Source organism: Canis lupus, chromosome 9 (genome assembly GCF_011100685.1).
Source record: "Canis lupus familiaris isolate Mischka breed German Shepherd chromosome 9, alternate assembly UU_Cfam_GSD_1.0, whole genome shotgun sequence".
Lineage (NCBI taxonomy): Eukaryota > Metazoa > Chordata > Mammalia > Carnivora > Canidae > Canis > Canis lupus.
In genome coordinates, this window is record NC_049230.1 from 22,503,347 (window position 1) to 22,524,115 (window position 20,769).

At 47.8% G+C, this 20,769-nt stretch overlaps 1 protein-coding gene and 1 long non-coding RNA gene across 2 annotated transcripts; one reads left to right on the top strand and one right to left on the bottom strand.

The window, feature by feature from the left end:
- Positions 1 to 479: 479 nt before the first annotated feature.
- LOC111097357 lies at positions 480 to 5,208 on the top strand. The gene is made up of 3 exons (XR_005364397.1): positions 480 to 624; positions 4,344 to 4,463; positions 5,077 to 5,208. It is a non-coding gene; the product is annotated as an uncharacterized LOC111097357 (long non-coding RNA).
- GSDMA (gasdermin A) lies at positions 2,261 to 14,982 on the bottom strand. The gene is made up of 12 exons (XM_038547406.1): positions 14,824 to 14,982; positions 13,108 to 13,326; positions 12,746 to 12,926; positions 8,590 to 8,755; positions 7,706 to 7,802; positions 7,170 to 7,217; positions 6,740 to 6,763; positions 6,011 to 6,031; positions 5,250 to 5,404; positions 4,337 to 4,451; positions 3,358 to 3,431; positions 2,261 to 2,861 (listed from the first exon to the last, which is right to left on the bottom strand). Exons 2-12 carry the CDS (start codon positions 13,319 to 13,321, stop codon positions 2,619 to 2,621), a joined length of 1,338 nt encoding a protein of 445 aa, XP_038403334.1. The 5' UTR covers positions 13,322 to 13,326; positions 14,824 to 14,982; the 3' UTR covers positions 2,261 to 2,618.
- Between the last annotated feature and the right edge of the window lie 5,787 nt (positions 14,983 to 20,769).

Sequence of the window (20,769 nt, forward strand, 5' to 3'; positions counted from 1 at the left end):
CAATCAGTCCAGTATAAAATATACGGGTCCGCTCTTTGTACGGCCCAGGCTAGCACGTTCGGGGCGCGGAGTTGTTAAAAACAGCTTCAGAATGTAGCCTGCTGGAGGCCCCCCTGCTCTGCCCTGTATTGTGAGGAAAGCAGGTGGAAGTTCCTATTGGCAGAGGCTTAGGGGCGCCTGTTTGCATCCAAACACACCGTAGTGCAATGGGGAGCAGAGTAATAGTGCACCTAAAGAGAATCTAAGAATCCCCAGGGGAAGGAAATTGGACCAGAAACTCTGTCCACTTATTTTTCAAAGGAATTCTCCAGTGATTCTGCAGGAGGAAGATGGAGGTTCCAAACTCTTGAGACACAAAATAAAAACTCCCTATCTTTAAACTTTTCTCTCTCCTGTAGCTGAAGTCCTAAGGTGTTTTTTTTTTTTTTTTTAAGATTTTATTTATTTATTCATGAGAGACACACAGAGAGAGGCAAAGACACAGGCAGAAGGAGAAGCAGGCTCCATGTAGGGAGCCCAATGCGGGACTGGATTCCGGGGCCGCGGGATCACGCCCTGAGCCAAAGGCAGATGCCCAACCGCTGAGCCACCCAGGCGTCCCAGAAGTCCTACATTTCAAACCAGGTCAGACCCTACAAGACAATCTAGCTCTGCTATAAGGGTATAAAGGACAGAGAATATGTTTTGATCATATTCTTTATATTCATATATAGAGAGGGTGTTCCTTGTCTCCCCTTTGTCATTCTATTGCAGCAAATAGCTCCTTGCACTAAACAACTGCTTGCTGAAGGGAAAAATGTTTTCTCCAGTTTTAGGGAACGTGTCTTGACCAATTCTTCCCTGTCTCTCTTCCCCCTTGGGCTGTGGGATGGATAACAGGACTTTTGAATCATTGCTGGAATCAACTCGTTAAAGCCTCTTCTTCATAACGCCAATCTAACTGAAGGTGGGCGAGAAGGGTAAAGGAAGAAAACAGAAAACAGATGAGCTTTGTTGTTCATCCTTACGAAGTTACCCTTCTGGATAGTTAAGGTGTTAGCTCACCTCTTTATTAAGTATACATCACAAGAGAAAAACAACCAAGTCAGCAGATAATTACTCAGGATGTCTTTGAGCAATGTAGTGAGGCATTGGAAGATGCCCCAGAATGGGGGAGGATGGCTTAACACAAAGCTTTTGGCAGTTGATCATGAATTCTTGTTGAGTGAGGGAACTAGCCGGGGGAGGGGGTGGCTAAGAATGGGGAGAGTCTGAGTCCTGAGGCCAAAAACCTTGGAGAAATTATTCTTCTCATAAAACTACTTTGAAAGAAATTAGTGAAAGATGTTAAAACCCAGCTTTAGGCAGAGGAGGATGGTATGAACCCACTGGTTTTATAAGATTGCAATATTCATATTTGCAGGTCCATATGGCAAGCCCACATTACTTCCTCCCACAACCACCCTGAAATGAGGGCAGAGAAGGGAAAGGTGAAATAAGATACTATCACAATTTCTTTTTAAAAGTTATGGGTCAGTCTTATTCTTGGGTACTATTTTTTTTAACTTATCTGCATTTCTTTTCTTTTTTTAAAATATTTATTTATTCATGAGAGACACAGAGCATGAAAGAGAGAGACAGAGACACAGGCAGAGGGAGAAGCAGGCTCCCCATAGGGAGCCTGATGTGGGACTCGATCCTGGGTCTCCAGGATCACAACCCAGGCTGAAGGTGGCGCTAAACCGCTGAGCCACCAGGGCTGCCCCTCTTTTTTTTTTTTTTTTTTCTTTTTTTTAAGATTTTATTTATTTGTTCATGAGAGACACACACACAGAGAGAGGCAGAGACACAGGCAGAGGAGAAGCAGTATCCATGCAAGGAGCCTGATGTGGGACTGGATCCCAGGGCTCCAGGATCATGCCCTGGGCCAAAGGCAGGCACTCAACCGCTGAGCCACCTAGGCATCCCACTTATCTGCATTTCTTTTTGATATACTTGAAAGTTGTCTTACTCTTGTTTTGGGTTTGTACCATAAATAAGTCTGTCCCAGTCCCTCAACTCGAGTCAAGAGCACCCTAAACCCTCCTCTTTGAAGATAAGCTGCTTTTATGATCTTCTCACTTTAGAATCTAGATTCTAAATTCTATACCCTTGTAGTTCTCTCGGCATTTTCCAGCTGGACCGTGAACAGTATAATAGTATTTATATACACATGATCTATATGTAGTATGATAATGTCTATTTTTTTCTTGGCAGAAGTTAAGAAAAACACCAAAAGACATTTCATCCAAAGTGAAATAATATTTTCCATTAATTCCAGTAAAACTTGATTTGTAAAAGCATAAGTAGGAGGAATTGGAACAAGAAATTAATTATTTGTGGTTTTGCTGAAATGGTTCATAGTTTTAAAATTTTGAAATTTTCTACTTTTAAAGGATTTAAGCATTAGTAGATGGGTTGCGGAGCTGAAGGGATAGGGGGAGAGGTAGAGCTGGATAGGTAGAAATTGCTTATCTTGGGTGATTAGGGTTTCCATCATCTTCGGCCTGATGGCTCTAACATACCCTTGGGTATTAAGGACATGGCACAGTGAGGTAGGGAAGGCATTAGGAGGCAGGAAGCAGGTGGAAAAAGGCAAATTAGGAGGCCTTGGTCAGCAGCTGCAGGAGGGAGAGGCCAGCGTAAAGGGCACAGAGTCTAGGGAGGGTGTCTGGGTCCCACATGTACTGGGGGCCCGATCTCTGCACTTCGAGGCCACTCAGCCCCACTAGGGCCTCTGTGAGGGTCAGTTCCTCTTCCCCAAGGGAGGAGAGCAGGTCAGGCTGCAGGGGGAAAACACCCTCTTTATCCTGTAGGAAACTGTGTTCCATTGTGCTCTCCACCTGCAAGGAACCAAAATAGCATGAAAAGAAAGAACTGGAAACCTGTCTTCCTTTCTCTTAACTCATAAAAACCATGGAGAGGGCTACCTTTCTCTTATTATAACTCCCTTCCTTGCATTACAACTCCTTGTGAGCCTTTTAACAATCCTGTACGGTGGGCAGCACTTTTCTTTTTAGCCTTATTTACAGAGGAATGAATTGAGACAGATTCAGAGACATGAAGAAATTTTCTCACATCACTGGGCTGTGGATAAGCTAAGCCAGGGTTTTCTGTCTTCTCAAGCTGAAAAACCCAGATAACTGCCCAGAAATTCACTCTTCTGGTTGCGAAATAGCAAACAAGGGAGAGCATGGAGAAAAGTGAGCAGTGGGCATGAGCCCCTGCCCTATGACAGAGGCCCATCAGGACAGTCTTTCATTAGGTTAAGTCTCTCTTTCCATTGGTTCTAGCTGACTCCCTCCCAAACTCTCCCCAGCACCTGTTCTTTTTTCTCACCAGCTTTAGCTGCACGGATAGGATCTTTTTCTCCATCGATTTTATCAGTAGCTTCTGTTGGGCTTCACTTAGCTCTGGAGGAAAAAAAAAATCAGAGAAATAAATGTGTGGTGCTGGTACAAAGGGGACTCCAGACTCCAGAGTGGTACACTTCAGAATTTCAGCATTAATTAATCCACACATTTATTCAAGGTTGAATGCTGCTCTATGCAAGGCACCTTTGCTGGGGGTATCAGGCAAGAAATCATACCTCTTCACTCAGAGAACTTGCAGGCTAGTGGAGAAGACAAAGCCATGTGCAGGGACAATATAGGGTTTTAAGGGAGTGATAGCTGAAGAGTCTACTTTGGTCTTGACATTTGACGTTTTTTAAGGGGACAAACATTGCAGCTTACTCCTAAAGGACCCAAGAGTTTTTCTAAGTGGGGCAATGTTTCATGCAGAAGGAAGAAGAGAATTCAGGGTAAGATAGAAGGTGTTACTCTCTGAAATTAAAGCTAACAAATTTCTATAAAAGAGATATGAGTTTAGCTATATGTAGAAATTTTAAATATGTAGCTGGTAAAACTAAGCTTACTTCCCAACTTCTATTAGCAAGACTAGGCCACTTTCTCAGATGATCCAAGGTGCCCAGATGAATCCTTAGAAAGGTAAATAATTTTTAAATTTATTTTATTTTATTTTATTTTATTTATTTATTTTATTTATTAAGGCAATCTTTATTCCCAACATGGGGCTCTAACTCATGACCCCCAAGATCAAGAGTCACATGCTCTACCAGCTGAGCCAGCCAGGCAGCCCTATAACCAATTTCTTTAAATGTAGATGTAAACTACTTTGTGGTATAATTTGCTTGGCATTTATTCATTCATTCATTCATTCATTCATTCATCATTCATTCATATATCTGAGAATTCACCTAGGGATTCATTCCTATCACCGAAAAGGTATATAAATGAAGACCTTATTCTCTATTTACCTGTTAGGGCTCCAAGGAAATAGAGGATGCCACCCATAGCCTCCTTTGATACCAAGACATCTTTTGGGAGTGCCTCCAGGGTCACTTCATGTCCTTTGTCTAGAGCCCCTTCAAGCTGTGGGAAAAGGTGGGTGACTATTTAAGATAACACAGGTAAGAGGCCCAGCACAGTGTTTGGCACGTCACAGTCCCTTGAGATGTGTTAACCATCTCTCACGTCCTTTCTTTTCTTTCTTTCTTTCTTTCTTTCTTTCTTTCTTTCTTTCTTTCTTTCTTTCTTTCTTTCTTTCTTCTTTCTTTCTTTCTTTCTTTCTTTCTTTCTTTCTTTCTTTCTTTTTCTTTCTCTCTCTCTTTCTTTCTTTTTTAAAGATTTAATTTATTCATGAAAGGCACAGAGGAAGGCAGAGACATAGGCAGAGGGAGAAGCAGGCTCCCCGGGGGGAGCCTGATGTAGCACTCTATCCCAGGATCCCGGGATCATTGCCTGAGCCAAAGGCAGATGCTCAGTCACTGAGCCACCCAGGTGCCCCTCATGTCCCTGTTTCTTATTTCAAGGTATCAAGTCCTGAAAAGTACCAGACTCCTAGATTCCTTGGTCCTTGAGCCTTGAGCTCTGGGAAGGAAAGGTTCCTTCCCATCCCCTTTCCAAGAAAGGGCCCCGCTGGCCTTGCTGCCTACCCTCTGTCTGTCGGCAAGGAGCACATGCTTTCAGGGAATCTGCACTGTTTGCTCTTTTCCAGGGGCACGAGGGGAGCAGTGGCAGCCAGGCAGGCTGGGGGTACTTGGCCAGCCTCTAGGAAGACATCCACTATCAATTCTCCAGGCCCACTGACCACCTTCTGTCACATCAGATCCCCTGTGAGTTACAACACCCACACACGCTCCCACTGGCAATCTTCCTCTGGGAACTCACCGTGAGCTCCAAGTCTTGTAGCTCCTTTTTCTTCCCAAGAAGTTTACTGAGGGAGGTGAGCAGGGATCTTTGCCCTACCCTGCTCAGCTTCTCCACTTCTTGGATCTCTCTTTGAACTTCTTCTTTTAGGGTTTTGAAGTTTTCATGTTCCTCCCCTATTGAGATAATAAATATGGTAGACAAAGTGCCCTCCATTTGGCAGCCTTCCCACCCAGCCCCCTTAGGGCCCTGTGCTCTGCTCCCCGGCTGAGCCTGGCCTCTCTTCTTGACCAGGGAACATGATTATGAAGTTTCCACGAGCCCTGACTTGAGGTGTTGTTGGGGATGATCTGGGGCAAGGAGGTGGACCAGGACCCATATTATTATCTAAGCGAGCATTGATTCTCCCTAGGCTCCAAAGCTCTATCAAGTGTCAGTAGACAGTTGACTTCCCTTCCTCTAAGACTCCACATAAAGTTGAGAAGGAAAGTCTATTTCCCCTTCTTATGAGCTATTCGACAAAGAACGACTTTGGTGACTGAGTGAAGGCTAGGATGGGTGAGTCTTTATCTGGGGATGTGTGTGGATCAGGGGTAAATTGAATCTTGGCCTGACCCTCTAGTGGCCTGGCATCCGAAGAATATGTCCAGGAGAGTAACTTCCTGGGAGCGGCTCCAATCGCCACTGAGACTCAAGTGCTGGGACTCAGCACTTGTCTTTCATTCCTTCCACCCCACTGCCTTCATGCCAAAGTCTTGGGAGAAATTAAAAAAATTCCTTACCAGCATCAGATGCCAGGATGACTGAGGGGAGAAAAGAAAAGACAAGAATGTACTCCAAAACAGTATCCATACCAGGGGATGAAACATTAATGGGGGTTAGGAAATATATCTTGTCTCCTGGGATATCTCAGCCATATTAAGGCTATACTTGCTCCATTGATGGGAGGCAGAAATGGGGTGGGAGAGAAGCTAATGTGATGTGAAATAGGGATCCTGGATTGATTGAGTTGGCATCACTGTGAGTCAGTGACTCATCCTTCCTGGAACCTGGGCAGCAGAGCAACAGATGTGCGTGGGACAGGTTATAGCTAAGGAGGCCCTCGAGGACAGAGGTCTGAGGCATCAGAGACGACCTGGGTACCTTGTCCAAAGAGATCCCCCATCCACCACTTTTCCCTAAGCTATTGGAATTTCTGCCATGTTTTGGGACAGTTGTTTGCTGAGATCTGCTCTGCCATGTTCCCTGTCAGTCTTTCTGAGAAGAGAAGAAAAAGATTGTGGAGTTTTAAAATTCTACGTCAAGGTGTGCCTGGGTGGCTCAGGCGGTTAAGTCAACTCTTGGTTTTAATCACGATCTCAGGGTCACAGGATGGAGTTCTGTGTTGGGCTCTGCGCTCAACTCAGAGAATGGTTGAGATTCTCTCTCCCCCTCCCTGCCCCTCTCACTTGTGCTCTCTCTAAAATAAATACATCTTTAAAAAAAAGAAAGAAACGAGAGGAAACACTTACAGGTGAATTTCTCCTCTGGCTTTTCTGAAGACAGAAACAATGCACATATGTCAGCATAAAACCTATTTGTACCTTTTTATCTAGAGCGGATGTCAAGGCAGCTTTATCAGTGATCATTATAAAAACACACGGAGATTATGTTAGCTCCCCCCCCCCCCATTTGGGAACACACAATATCTCTGAGTCTTATTTCTGCTTCTGATGGTGCCCTCCGGTCTCTTTATCTTTCTCTGTCTCTCTAGGGCAGTATTTATGTGCTTCTGTCTTTCCTAAAGAGGATAGATATTGATGATAGATATCTTTATAAAGGGACTTGTAAAAGAAAATGAGGGTCTTCTTGAGGGATTATGATATATGCTATTAGAGGGTGCAGGATATTAGCAGATAATGTCAGGGCTGGGCAAAAGATAGGGTAGGCAATGTCACTTACCTTCGGGAGGGAAGGTTTGCATGCTATCATTGCAGATATGTGGAATATCTGTAAGGGCAAGAGAGGGGAGAGCAGGAGGACACTTAACAGCTGCCCATCTTTCCTTCTTTCTTCCCAAGTCCATGGACTCTGCTAAGGATTAGGTCTCTGTCCCCAGATGCCTCAGCCAATCCCCTGCTCTACCTCTGTTGCTCTGTAAATCCTTTCCTATGACCACACTATTTTCTGCCTTGCATCCTGGTGCTGGTATCTGTGTTTGTTTCCTCCACTGGCCACAGACTTCCTGAGAGCAAGGCTGTGCTTGCTCATCTCTCTGCCTCCTGCCCCCAGCTAGCACCCAGGAGGTGCTCAGAACCCAGGGTGTTCCTTCCCTCCCTCTCCAGAGCCACTCCTGCACTTCTGCGCCTGGCAGTCGGGCCATGTACAGTATGTTCCTGCACTCATTCCCTGGCTTGCCACAAGAGGGGACCAGGACACCTTAGTACTAATGTTGGTAATGCTCATCTTGGGAGGAGAACATGCCAGTGTCTGCTCACCCCACTCTTCTTTGCCTTTGACCATGAGTTGTCTCACTCGAAAGGCCAGGATGCAGCCCTTGGGGATGGTTACGGCCTCCTTGTGGTCTATGGATCCCTAGGATCAGACAATGAGGATTTAGGAACCTGCAGAGATTGAGACATGGGGTTGGGGAGGGGAAGGCCTGAGTGCCTCTGGGGAGATGAGAAGTTGAAAACCCTTCATTTGTGTCCTTGAACGCCTTTCTACCCAGTCTGAACTTGGCATGCACTTCAGAGCCCTTCTGCATCATCCCTCTAACGATTTGTATCTCTCTTCCTGGTTCAGACACAGGAAGGAACTGGGCAGACCTGCTTCATCACCTGCCTGTGCATCTCCATCCCACCTGAGAGTTTCCACAAGCTCTGTTCCTTCTTCCTCTTTGCCATCTCATCCATGCCCATCTCCTCCAGGAAGCCTTCCATGACTAACCCTCCTCTCAGTTCCAACTCACCCCTTGAATATTTATACAAACTAGATTTAGGTATGTAGAGCATTGCTTATTTACATCAAGTTTTCCGAAGCTGTGTTCTTGGGGCTTTCACCTGCATGTCTCCTCCACGAGACCGAGAACTTTCTGAGAGCAAGGACATCTCTCTGGTATACTGGGAGCACCATGAGGAATAATCCATGACTATGAGGTTTTCCCTTTCCTGATAGCTCCCTGTGGCACCTGACATGGGGATCTGCTCACACAGAGCACCCTGGACCAGATTGAGGATCTGTGTTTGGCCCAATTGGGCCTGGATCTTGAAAAGCAGAAAGGAGTGTGTCCTTTCCAGGATCCTAGGTTGGCACTGATCAGGCAAAGTCAATGTGTTAATGCGGCCTTTGAGGAGAGGCTAAATGTGTGTGTGAACCAAACCTGTAGCCCCAAAGGAGCGAAGAACGGGAGGGAGAAGCAGCCCTCCGCCTTGCTGGCTCGCTCCAGGGTGACCTCCTGCACGGTCTCCACCACCTCCATCACCACATACAGGTTTTCCCCTCGGTTTCTCATCTCCTTCAGGAATGGGTGCTCAGCCGACAGCTTCCTGTGGCAGGAGAAACAGTAAGGTGCCACTTGCTTCTCTTCAGTCATTCCCGGGAGCTAGCCGGGTCGCCTTAGGGGAAGGGTGAGGACTCTGAGTCAGAGATGGAGGCTGAACCCCAGCTCTCCCACTGTAGAAGGGCAGCTACTCTGAGTCCGGGGAGCCTCATCTATAAAATGAGGATAATGACACCTCTCTCCAGAGAGCCTGAGAGGAAAACTAGGAAATCATCTGGCACTGCTCCTGGTAGGGAACCCAGTGGACCCTGATGGAGCCCAATGGAGCCTGATTCCAGGACTCTGGGATCATGACCTGAGCCCAAGGCAGTGGTTTAACTGAGCCACCCAGGTGTCCCCTCCCCTCTCCCCTCGTGAGATTAACACCAGTTCCTCCTCCCCACTTGCTTGCATACCGAAACAAGTCCTTTGATCTTGCCTCTCCCTCAAATTACCATTCTGTTTCTTTCCTTCTCTTCATTGCTAAGTATCTCAAAAGATGAGCCCCTACACACTGTCTTTACTTTCTCCTTGTCCACTCCTAAATTCTGTATAATTTGGCTTCTATTTCCACTCCTCAACTGAAATCCCAAGGACCTTGCACCCACCAAATTCAAAGACTTTCCCTAACTCTGCACAACACTGACTCTGCTAGCCAAAGCCTCCCTGAGACTTGGTCTTCTCTTGGCTTCCAGTCCCACTGTGCCACTCTGCTTCTGCTCCTACCTTCAGGCTTCTAATTCACATCCATTCTGTCTGCATCTCCTGTGCTAGTTTCTTTGGTTCCTTAAAATTTTATGTTCTCTAAGATTCTGTTCTCAGTTCTCTGCTGTCTGGATTTCTTTGAACATCCCCTCCCTGATCCCCACTCCTATAGTTTTCCAATATTTATATGGCCGACCACCCCATAGGGAACTTCACCTTGGCTTCTCTCCTGACCTCTGGGCCCTCATTTCCAACTACCTTAAAATGTTTCTTTTAAAATGAGATATAGGGGCACCTGGGTGGCTCAATTGGTTTAGCATCTGCCTTAGGCTCAGGTCATGATTCCAGGACCCTGGAATCAAGCCCCTCATCTGTCTCACTGCTCTGTGGGGAGCCTGCTTCTCCTTATCCCTCGGCCTGCTGCTCCCCCTGCTTGTGCTCTCTCTGTCAAATAAATAAATAACATTTAAAGAATATAAAATGAGATATAATTGGGGCACCTGGATGGCTCAGTCTGTTGAGCATCTGGCTCTTGGTTTTGCCTTAGGTCGTGATCTTGGGGTTGTGGGATCCGACCCCACGTTGGGTTCCAGGCTCAGCAGGGAGGTGGAGTTCTGCTTGGGATTCTCCCTCTCTCTCTCCCTCTGCCCCTCCACCTACTAACACGCTCTATCTCTAAATAAATAAATGAATAAAATCTTAAAAAATAAAATAGGGATCCCTGGGTGGCGCAGCGGTTTAGCGTCTGCCTTTGGCCCAGGGCGCGATCCTGGAGACCCGAGATCGAATCCCACATCGGGCTCCCGGTGCATGGAGCCTGCTTCTCCCTCTGCCTATGTCTCTGCCTCTCTCTCTCTCACTATGTGCCTATCATAAATTAAAAAAAAAAATTAAAAAAAAAAGATATAATTGACATATAACATCATATTAGTTTTAGATGTACAACATATGCAATGCAGTGTTGTTAACTGTGGTCACTCAGCTAATGTCTCACTGCACCCCCGAACTCAAAATGTCCAAAAGGCATCCAGAGTCTTTCTTTCCAAAAACGCTTCTAAAGTCTGTCTTGTTTCTGTTAATGTCATCACTTGGGGCAAATCTCAGCATAATCTTTTTAACATTCTCATATATTTAATGATTTATTTTAATAAAAGCTGTGTATACTTAAGGTGTATAACACTTTTTAAAGTTTATTTAGTTATTTATTTTTTAGTAATCTCTGTACCCAACATGGGGCTTGAACTTACAACCCCAAGATCAAGAGTCACATGCTCTTCCAACTGAGCCAGCCAGGTGCCCCACAGCATGTTTTGATCTAAGCTATCCATATAGAAATGATTACTATAGTTACACTAGTTAACATATCTAGCTCCTCACATAATTACCATTTTGTGCATGTGTGGTGAGAGCACCTAAAATCTACTCTTTTTTTTTTTTTAAGATTTTACTTCTTTTTTTTTTTTTTTTTTTTTTAAAGATTTTATTTATTCATGGGAAACACACACAGAGAGAGGCAGAGACATAGGCAGAGGGAGGAGCAGGCTCCATGCAGGAAGCCTGATGTGGGACTCGATCCCAGGACTCCAGGATCATGCCCTGAGCCAAAGGCAGATGCTCAACCACTGAGCCACCCAGGCGTCCCTAAAATCTACTCTTTTAGCAAATTTCAGTGTACGGTATAGAATTATTGACTGTAGTCATCACACTGTACATTGGATCTCCATCAGTGTAATCTCTGACCAATCTGGCCTGCGATCAGCTGCCAAGTCCAGTCTATTCTTTTTTTTTTTTTTTTAAGATTTTATTTATTTATTCACAAGAGACAGAGAGGCAGAGACACAGACAGAGGAGGAGCAGGCTCCATGCAGGAAGCCTGATGTGGAACTCGATCCCGAGACTCCAGGATCACGCCCTGGGCCAAAGACAGGCGCCAAACCGCTGAGCCATCCAGGGATTCCCAAGTCCAGTCTATTCTGTAACCCAGAGGTCCCCCAGCCCTGACAGCTTCTCCTTCTTTATTCTGACTGCTCTTCCCAGTTCACATCCTCATTTTTATCTCCGATGGACAGTGCAACAGTGTCTTGCCTGTCTGCCTGCTTCAAACCCCAGTCTCTCATCCTCTAGCTGCCATACTTCATCGTCTGGCCAGATTAATCATGACACACATCAAGGCATCATCAGGGTCCCCCTGAAGCCTACAGAATAGTTTCACATCCTTGACCAGGCACCTGGGCCTTCCGTCCACCTCCCACTTGCTCCACTCCTGCGTTGTCTGCTCCTGCACAACCAGATGTTCATGTTCCCTAGAGGTTTTGAGGTTTCACACCCATTTGCCTTTGTAATGTCCTTCTCTAAACCTGCACGTTCAATTTCTACTCATCTTTCAAGGTCTAGATCATGAGCTGCCTCCTCCGTGAAGTCCTTCTTCATTTCCCCAGCCAGAAGTCTCTCTCTGGCCTGCCACAAAACTCAGGCAAAGTCTTCCTATGGTACTCCTTGCCTTGGATTATATAGTTACATATCTTTTTTCACAACTCCTAGATTGCAAGGTTCTTGGACAAAGATGTTTCAGTACCTGGGCACCTAGTGGGGTGTTTTACACTTTGTTGAGGATATATAAATGTTTACCGGGTGACTTGCCAAGATCCCAGCTCTTACTTCCTGCCTCCCTTCTTTCAACCACTACTTAACTAATTAGGAATCAGTTCCCCTGGCAAGCCAAACATCTGAGGCACTCAGCATCAACATGGCATCTGCCACACCCCTTGTGCTTCTAGAATAGCATTCTTGAGAGCTACCTGGTGTATGGACAGGACCGGGCAGATGGCTTGATTTAGGGGAGCAGAAACTTCAGTAGGGAGCAGAAAAGACCCTTTCCCTTTTATAGAGTCATAGTTTAGGAAGGAACTCTAGAGATTTTCTTGGAACCCCATCATTTTTTAGGAAAGAAAACTGAGGTCCTGAGAGGAGAAGTGACTTTTCCAAGGTCACACAGCAAGTTAATGTCAATATGCTCATCCTCGTGTGTGTGTGTGTGTGTGTGTGTGTGTGTGTGTGAGAGAGAGAGCGAGCAGGGGGGTGGTGGAAGGATGAGAGGAGTGGTTAGGGGATGGCCCAGATGCACATATGGGCCAGAATGGTCATCTTTAAGAGCTCCCTTGTGCTGGCCCCATAGTCAGTGGTCACCACAGGAGTGAAGGTCAGTGTGAGGGCCTTTTAACTCGGGACCCAAGCACCCTTTCCATGCACCACCCACCCCATCCCGGTAGCCCCCCAGCCCTGGCCCTCTCACCTCTCATGGTGCAAGGTCTCCAGAGCTTTAGGAGCCACACTGAGTGTCTGGACCTCCAGGGTACTGCTCCTGGACAGCCCTGCAGTCCCCGTCACCTTGACTGTCTTTGGCACATCCACCTCTCCCTCCACTCGGGCATCCAGCATGTTCTTAAAGCTAAAGTTCCCAGAGTCTGTTGGATCTGCAGGAGAGAGAAGATGAAAGGGCCTAGGCTGAGAGGCATCCCTCTTCCTCTGCCTCCTGGGAGAACGTTGGGCTACATGACACCAAACCACATCTGGGCAGAGGGAGTTTCAGGCTTCTCCTGGTAAGCCAACCCCTAGCCCCCATCGTTCAGTACCCAACACCATACTCAAACTGACCTGAGGGTGAGCTGCCAGGTTCAAGCACATCCAGGAGGGTGTAGTCAGTGCGGACATAGCGGGCACCCCAGAAGAGAGTGCTCTTCCTCTTCCTCAGCACCAGGCAGAAGGGATGGAAGCGCTTGAAGTCTATGAGGCTGTCAAGGGGTGTCAGGTCCCCTCGAGGGTTTAGTTGTCTGGCCAAGGCCCGGGTGACATTTTCAAATATGGTCATTTTCTCTGTGGAGGTGGGGGAAGATAGGAGGTGACAAGCTGAGAGACCAGGAGATGGTAAGGCCCCTGCAGAGAGAGAGATCACCTGGCTCTGGGGGAGAGGGTGCCTTTAAAGAAGCCTAGACTCTAGGAGTGTTGGAATTGAAAGGAACCAAAGGAGTTCCTCCATTTATGATGAGGAAACAGCCCTGAGAGCTGAGACTACCTGCCCGGAAGTCACATGGCTGGTTAAAGAAGCCAAGGGCTTCTGTCAAGGGCTCTTTGCTTATCCCTCGTTCATGTTCCTCATGGAGTTGGAGCCTGGCTGGAACATCTCATTAGTGATGGAAGTAAAGCTCCTCTCATACAACTATGCCCACCTTGTCTTCCCCAGAGAACTCTGATGTCTGAGTCCTAGGGTTCCAAGGAGGGGGGCAGCCACCACTGGTGCCGAGGGCCTGAGGGGGCGGATGCGGTTCACCTGGCCCAGTTGCCCTTTCTTTGGGTGGGGGTCACTTCCCTGTACCCTGTGCTTCCCTTGTGCCACCTCCTGCTCCTGGCTGTGAGTAGACCCACTTCCTTCCAGGTGCCATCCATATACCCAGGCATTTCAATCTTTGCCTTTGCTCCCCCTGCTTGTACTACACTCCCTCCCAATGAATCCCCATTCATCCTTTAAGATTCAATTTGGGTCACCTTTTTCATGACTCTCTTCTCGCTCCCCTACAGGCAGCTAGTCACTCTATCCTGTGTCCCCAAAGCACTTTATATGTGCCCTTCAGAAACACCTGCAACCTCACGTTGTTACGATCTGTTCACCTGACTCTCGCCTACTCGACTGTGGCCTCCCAGAGGGCAGGAAATGAGTCTTAGTCATCTCTGTAGTGTCAGCACCAAGCACAGTGCCTGGTGCAGGCCTGGAGCCTTTCAAATGTTGTGGAAAGAATGAATGAAGAAATGAATGAATGAATGTGGCCCTGGGAGACGTATATTGGGGCAAGAGGGTCCTGGAGATGTGGGTTCTGCAAGAGCCTGAAACTTCATAGTCTCAGGTCCCTGTCTTTGAGGTTCAAGTCTAGGTGCTTTGGGTGGGTGGCCAGCTGGCACAGCCGTGGGTGGAAGAGGACACAACCAGCTAGCCCAGAACTGCCTCACCACCCCCGTGGGCACCTCACAGAGTCAGAGAAGCAGGAGGCACACACATAGGTGCACGGGGCCACCTGCCAACCGCATAGGTTCCAATGTGTCTTTTTCACCCCTCATTCCTAGGTGGGCCAGGATGGGACAGGACAACCTCCAGGGGTTGGCCAGATGCCCCTGGGAAGGCACCAGAAGACTTCTGTCTCTTCCCTACCAGAGAGGTGCTCACAGGACCACTTCTCACATCTCTCTCCAAAGCCTATGAAGATACCTACATCCCCCCTTCCCGGGCTCTAAGGGACTTCTAGGCTCTCCTCTTCCCACCCATGTTCTTGTTCATCCCCAGAACACTCCCCACCTCCCCTGATGTCATCAAGTGCTTACCAGAGAGCAGTTCTAGGTCTTGTCCAGCAGCTGCACCTGGGACAAGAGCCCAGGACTCTGCAGGTGAAGAGAGCTACTGGTCCTCACCAGGACGGGCTATAGCTTTATGCCTCTCTGGAGTCAAGGATGTAGGCTTCCAGGGACCCCGCCTGCCCTAGTGACCCCACCCCTCTCCTGCTCTACTTCCAGGAGAACAGCATCAACCTGTTCCACGTGCCCTGCCCCAGGCCCTGGGCCCTGGCCTCCTGAGGGCTGAGGGGGTGGGGAGCTGCCAAGCAGGTGCCAGTGTGGGTGGAGGGAGCCAGACCACAGAAAGGTGGCTACTGAAAGTTGATTTGATGGGCTGAGAGGAGAGGAAAGAGGGCACCTTTGGAAGAGGGGCAACAGAGAGGCAGTGGGAGTTGGGTGTGTGTGCGCGTGCACATTAGTGCACGTGTGATGAGGAAAGACATCTCTGTTCTGTCATCATCATGGTCATCAGGAAGTATCTAGGATTCATGATGAGACCTTGTGGATGTGATAAGGGGATAAGAAATCTTGTGTGTCTACAGATTCCAGCAGAAAGCAGAGAGCCTGAAAAGTTGTCCTCCATCTCTCTGCAGGTCTGTTGTCTATCACTCTCTCCCTCCCTTTGTTTTAGCTACATATACATATCAATGGCACTGCTAGCCACCTCTGTCTGTGTAGGCAGAGATGGAGAGAGACCAAGTGGTTTTCTGTTGTTTTGTGTTCATTGTGTAGGCTCCTCTTGGAGTGTTGTACCCACACATACTAGCACAAACATAGGCAGAGGCAGAGCAGAATTAGTGGCAAGGCTAAGGGGCATCTGTCTTGGGAGTTGTTCTAAAGTTCATGCCTGATAGGAATTTTATTTTATTTTTAAAAATATTTTATTTATTTATTTATTTAAATATTTTATTTATTTATTCATAGAGACAGAGAGAGAGAGAGGCAGAGACACAGGCAGAGGGAGAAGCAGGCTCCATGCACAGAGCCTGACATGGGACTTGATCCAGGGTCTCCAGGATCACGCCCTGGGCTGCAGGCGGCGCTAAACCGCTGCGCCACCGGGGCTACCCCTAAAAATATTTTATTTATTTATTTGACACAGAGAGAGAGAGAGAGAGAGAGAGAGAGAGGGAGAGAGAGGCAGAGACAGAAGCAGACTCCATGCAGTGAGCCTGACGTGGGACTCGATCCCGGGTCTCCAGGATCAGGCCCTGGGCTGAAGGCAGCGCTAAACTGCTGAGCCACCCAGGCTGCCCCCACATAAGAATTTTAAAGGGCACTTTACACACATGGTTGGGTTTCTAGATGACAAATCAAGATATTTCCAAGCAAGACTCCTATAGTGTTGGATATGTGTCTATGTCTGTATGTATATATAACCTGAATACAACTGAACCTGGATTCATGTTCTAACTTTGGGGCTCTCCTCGGTTCCACTCATTAAAAAGGAAAAGCTGCCTTGAAAACCATGAAAAGGGGCATCTGGGTAGCTCTGTTGGTTAAGGGTCTGACTCTCGATTTAAGCTGGGTTCGTGATCTTATGGTGGTGAGATCGAGCCTGGCATTGGGCTTTGAGGTGGGCGGAGGGCCTGCCTAGGATTCTCCCCTTCTCTCTCCCCCTCCCCTCCCCTCCCCTTTCCCCCATTGAGCTCTCATTCTTTCTCTCTCTCTCTCTTTCTAAAAAAAAAGAGAAAGTCATGAGATAAAGAGAAGTTAGGTCTTTACTGGAAGGTTATTTTTATTTTTATTTTTATTCATGAGAGACAGAGAGAGAGAGAGACAGACAGACAGACAGACAGACACAGACAGAGGGCAGAGGGAGAAGCAGGCTCCATGCAGGGAGCCTGATGTGGTAGGACTTGATCCAAGGACCCCAGGATCACACCCTGAGCCAAAGGCAGATGCTCAACCACTGAACCACCCAGGCATCCCCCCTACTGGAAGTTTTCTTGAGGGGCTGGTGGTGAATACCAAGAGCAGACCACACCACGCTTGGCAAAACTCCCTAAAACCCGAATTATACCTCTGTCCCCAAAGTGTCATTCAATATGACAGATGCTCCCAAATCTCTCTTCTCTGTGTCATAAAATAAAACCTCTGGGTCTCTGGTCCCTGCCCTCTATCTTTGGGCTTACCTTCCTTCCTATACCCTAGCCCCTTCTTGTGTGGCTATCTAGCATTCCTCCTTCAATGGCTCCCACCAAGGGCTTGGATGTGTAGGAAGGCTGTCATTAGTCATTTGATCCTGTCACATGGGCGCACATATGCAGAAATAGGTGTATGTGCTATATTCATTCCATCTCTACCAGTTTCCTATCTCTTCCCTTCTGTATCTCTTAATCAGTGTGTTGATGTGATGCCACTGTAATCAGCACAGTCCTGGGCTGTGCAGTCTCTCATCTTTAATCACCTCTGGAGAAGGTGGCCCCACTCCCCACCCTCTCACTGGCCCACCATTGCCCCTGTAAGACTTTTGGGAGTTTCCCACTGGTGTCTACCTTCTTTCCACTGGCTGCAGGTTGAAGTTTCCTGTCCAAGTCATCCTCCAAAGATCTGGAGAACAGTGATTTTTAGAAGTCACATGTGTATCTGCTCTCTCTGAGAATCTCAAGAGTCCATGTCACCAGCTTTCTTTCCTCTGACCTGGATGTCTTGCTCCTTTCATATCTCTCGCCCTCCTTCATTTGCTCTGGACCCAACCAGGCCTGTCCTCGTTCTCCTTATGCCACCCCCCATCCCACCTCTGTCCCATCGCACCATTCTCCAAACTGCCTAATGGTGTTCTGAGAAGGCGGCTCTGAGGTTATAAGGCAAAGAAGAAGTAAGGGCTTGGCGCCAGGCAAGTTGAAGATCTTTTGCTTTTGTTGGGCTTATCCCAGTGCTGTTCCTCCCACCTATCCAGGATACCCTGTCCTTTTTTTTACTTCTCCAGCCCCCTTCCTTGTAGTCTTACGGATAGGCTGCAGAATCCTCCCCCCGCCCTTTTTAAAAGATTTTATTTATTTATTCATGAGAGAGAGAGAGAGAGAGAGAGAGACAGAGACACAGGTAGAGGGAGAAGCAGGCTCCTAGCAGGGAGCCTGATGCGGGACTCCATCCCTGGACCCTGGAATCATGCCCTAAGCTGAAGGCAGGTGCTCAACCACTGAGCCCCCCAGGCGTCCCTGCAGAATCCCTTTAGAGTCCAGAGGCTCCTTCTCCTCAGAGTCTGGGTTTATCATCAGGGGAATCTGGGATATAATTTAAATTGTGCTGCAAGAGAATTAATTTAGACTAATTCGTAAGAGCTGTTAGGTCAATTAAAAGTGACTTACTGAAAACAGGAGGCTGGGTGGTGCTTGGTGTTGTAGGTGGCAGGCTCTGCTCTCTATCTCCCTCTGGTGGTCACTCAGGGGAGGTAATGGCCATGATCACCTCTAATGTGGGCACCAAGCTAGGGATTCCTGTGTAGTTGCTGGAAAATGGGGCTCAGGGAAGGGAGCTGACCTAGGGGAAGAAGCCACCTGTTCTCTGGGAACCTGAATATCTCTCTGCCCCATAGAGTGCACTGCAGACGCAGACATTGGGATGGGCTGTTATTTCCTTACCCATTTTTCCTTTTATTATTATTATTTTTTTAAAAAATATTTTATTTATTTATTCATGAGAGATAGAGAGAGAGGCAGAGACACAGGCAGAGGGAGAAGCAGGCCCCATGCAGGGAACCTGACATGGGACTCGGTTCCGGGTCTCCAGGATCACACCCTGGGCTGAAGGCAGCACTAAACCGCTGAGCCACCCGGGCTGCCCCCCCCCCTTTTTTTTTAAAGATTTTATTTATTTATTAATGAGAGACACACACACAGAGAAGCAGAGACACAGGCAGAGACACAGGCAGAGGGAGAAGCAGGCTCCATGCAGGGAGCCTTTATTATTTTTTATTTTCTCCCTAGGAAGTGGCCAAAGAGGACAGAGAGGGTCTAGGCAGTGGAGTTCAGAGGGTGGAAGGTACTGATCCTGGCAAGAATGGGAAGCAGCTAGCACAGACATAATGCCAGATCTTCTCTGAGCAAAAAGAGGTGAGCTGGCTATGGAGGAAGACAGGCTGGAATGGAGGCGTGACTGTCTGGTAGAGGGGCAGGAAGAGCCTGCCCCAGGGGCCTTGCATTTTATATTTCCTTTTTTTTTTTTTTCTTTCTTTTTTTTTTTTTTGCATTTTATATTTCCTATGAGAGGTTGGAAGTTTTGGAGTGCAGGTTGCAGACTGTGAACTATAGTTCTATACATTCTTCTTTCTGAGCAAAGTTAAACTTCTGGAATCCTTTCTTATCCCTAAAATACCTTGGGGTCTGTTCCCAAATTCCCAGGTTAGCTTTGGAGCCCAAGACAACTCCAAAGTCCTGGCTGAGTAGACACAGTTCAAGGTCTTGTGATACTTGTTCAACTTGCAGTTTGTGCTGAAGAACTAAAGAAGTGTGTCAAACTTCAAGGTGTCAGTCCCCGCTGCCCACAGCCCTCCACTGCCAATCTCTTGACCCGTGCATCCAGGGATGCCTCCTCTGTCAGTTGATCCCCCTCAGAACCCTAGCTCTTCCTGAGCCTGTGAAGATGCAGCTATAATGGGTGTTGGAGCTCTGTCCACTTCATGGTTTGTTTGTTTGTTTAAGGATTTTATTTATTTATTCATGAGAGACACAGAGAGAGAGGCAGAGACATAGGCAGACGGAGAAGCAGGCTCCATGCAGGGAGCCCAATGTGGGATTTGATCCTGGGACCACGGGACCATGCCCTGAGCTGAAGGCAGACGCTTAACCACTGAGCCACCCAGGCGCCCCTGTCCACTTCATGGTTGATGAAAGAGAAGCTTTCCTCCTCAGCTGTGATTGATAGGCCCCTCCTGATGGGACAGAGCCCCTAGATCCTTATAAAAGATTCCAGGTCCCAGGTGCCTGGGTGGCTCAGTTGGTTAAGTTATCTGCCTTCCACTCAGGTCATAAGCTCAGGGACCTGGGATTGAGCCCTGCATTGGAGCTCCTTGCTCCGTGGGGAGCTTGCTTCTCCCTCTCCCTCTGCTGCTCCCCCTGCTTGTATGCTCTCTCTCTCTGTCAAATAAATAAATCTTTTAAAAAAAACATGATGCTGGGCCCCAGATGGACGCTTGAAAGTTTGCCTCCAAGAGAACTTGGAACCCAAGTGCCTCCCCGTTTCATTGGCAACCCTGGGTCTATGCAAAGGCCCATTCTGCTTTCCCTAGTCCTGGTCAGGGAAAGCCAGGTGTTCTTGGCCAGCACCTGAAGGATGGATGGGTGGCATAGAGGGCAGGGTGGTGACAGGGCATTGTGCTCCCTGGTATAGAGGGGTCCATCCCCTGGTATGGCAAGGCTGCAGAGGCCTGCCAGGGCCTGTGTCACTTTTAGCTCCGACCTGAAAGTCCCTGAGCAGCTTGAAGTGAAGACAGAAGAGGCCTACCTCCCCCTCGATGAAATTCTAGTCCAAGGAGGTCTCCATCTGCACAACAGAGAATAAATATCATGAGATATTTGCATTTGGGGAACTGCCAGCTTCAGGGGTATTCTGCAGCAAAATTTAAAATTTCAGCACCTGCCACCACCCCTCTGCTCATTAGTGTCAGAGTTGAGCAGAAATGGGCACAGGTTAAGTGTCTGGAAATCTGAATTCTATAGAGCTCTGTTGGAGCCTGCAGTGTGGCTCTGGAGAAGTACCTTCCTCTCTCTGGGCCAGAAAAGTCATCTGAGGGGGTGGAGCTGCATGAGCTTTTGCACCCCTTCTAGTGCTCAAACTCCATTTTACCCTAGTTGTCATTCCCCACACCTGTCCTGTGACCCCCAGGCCCCTCACCGACTGGGTCAGGAAGGAACTCTTTCTGCATGGACACAGCCAGCAGCTGCTGGTGCTCCTTGCTCAGCTCTGAAGAGGGTAAAGGAGAGGAGATGGTGT

Bases quoted from the DNA above. Each gene is read 5' to 3' on its own strand.
- GSDMA (XM_038547406.1), bottom strand. From the start codon at position 13,321: ATGACCATATTTGAAAATGTCACCCGGGCCTTGGCCAGACAACTAAAC. The intron at 12,927-13,107 runs GTCAGTTTGAGT...TCTCTCCTGCAG, and splicing joins ACCTGGCAGCTCACCCTCAG to ATCCAACAGACTCTGGGAAC. The intron at 3,432-4,336 runs GTAAATAGAGAA...TTTTTCCTCCAG, and splicing joins TTTCCTTGGAGCCCTAACAG to AGCTAAGTGAAGCCCAACAG.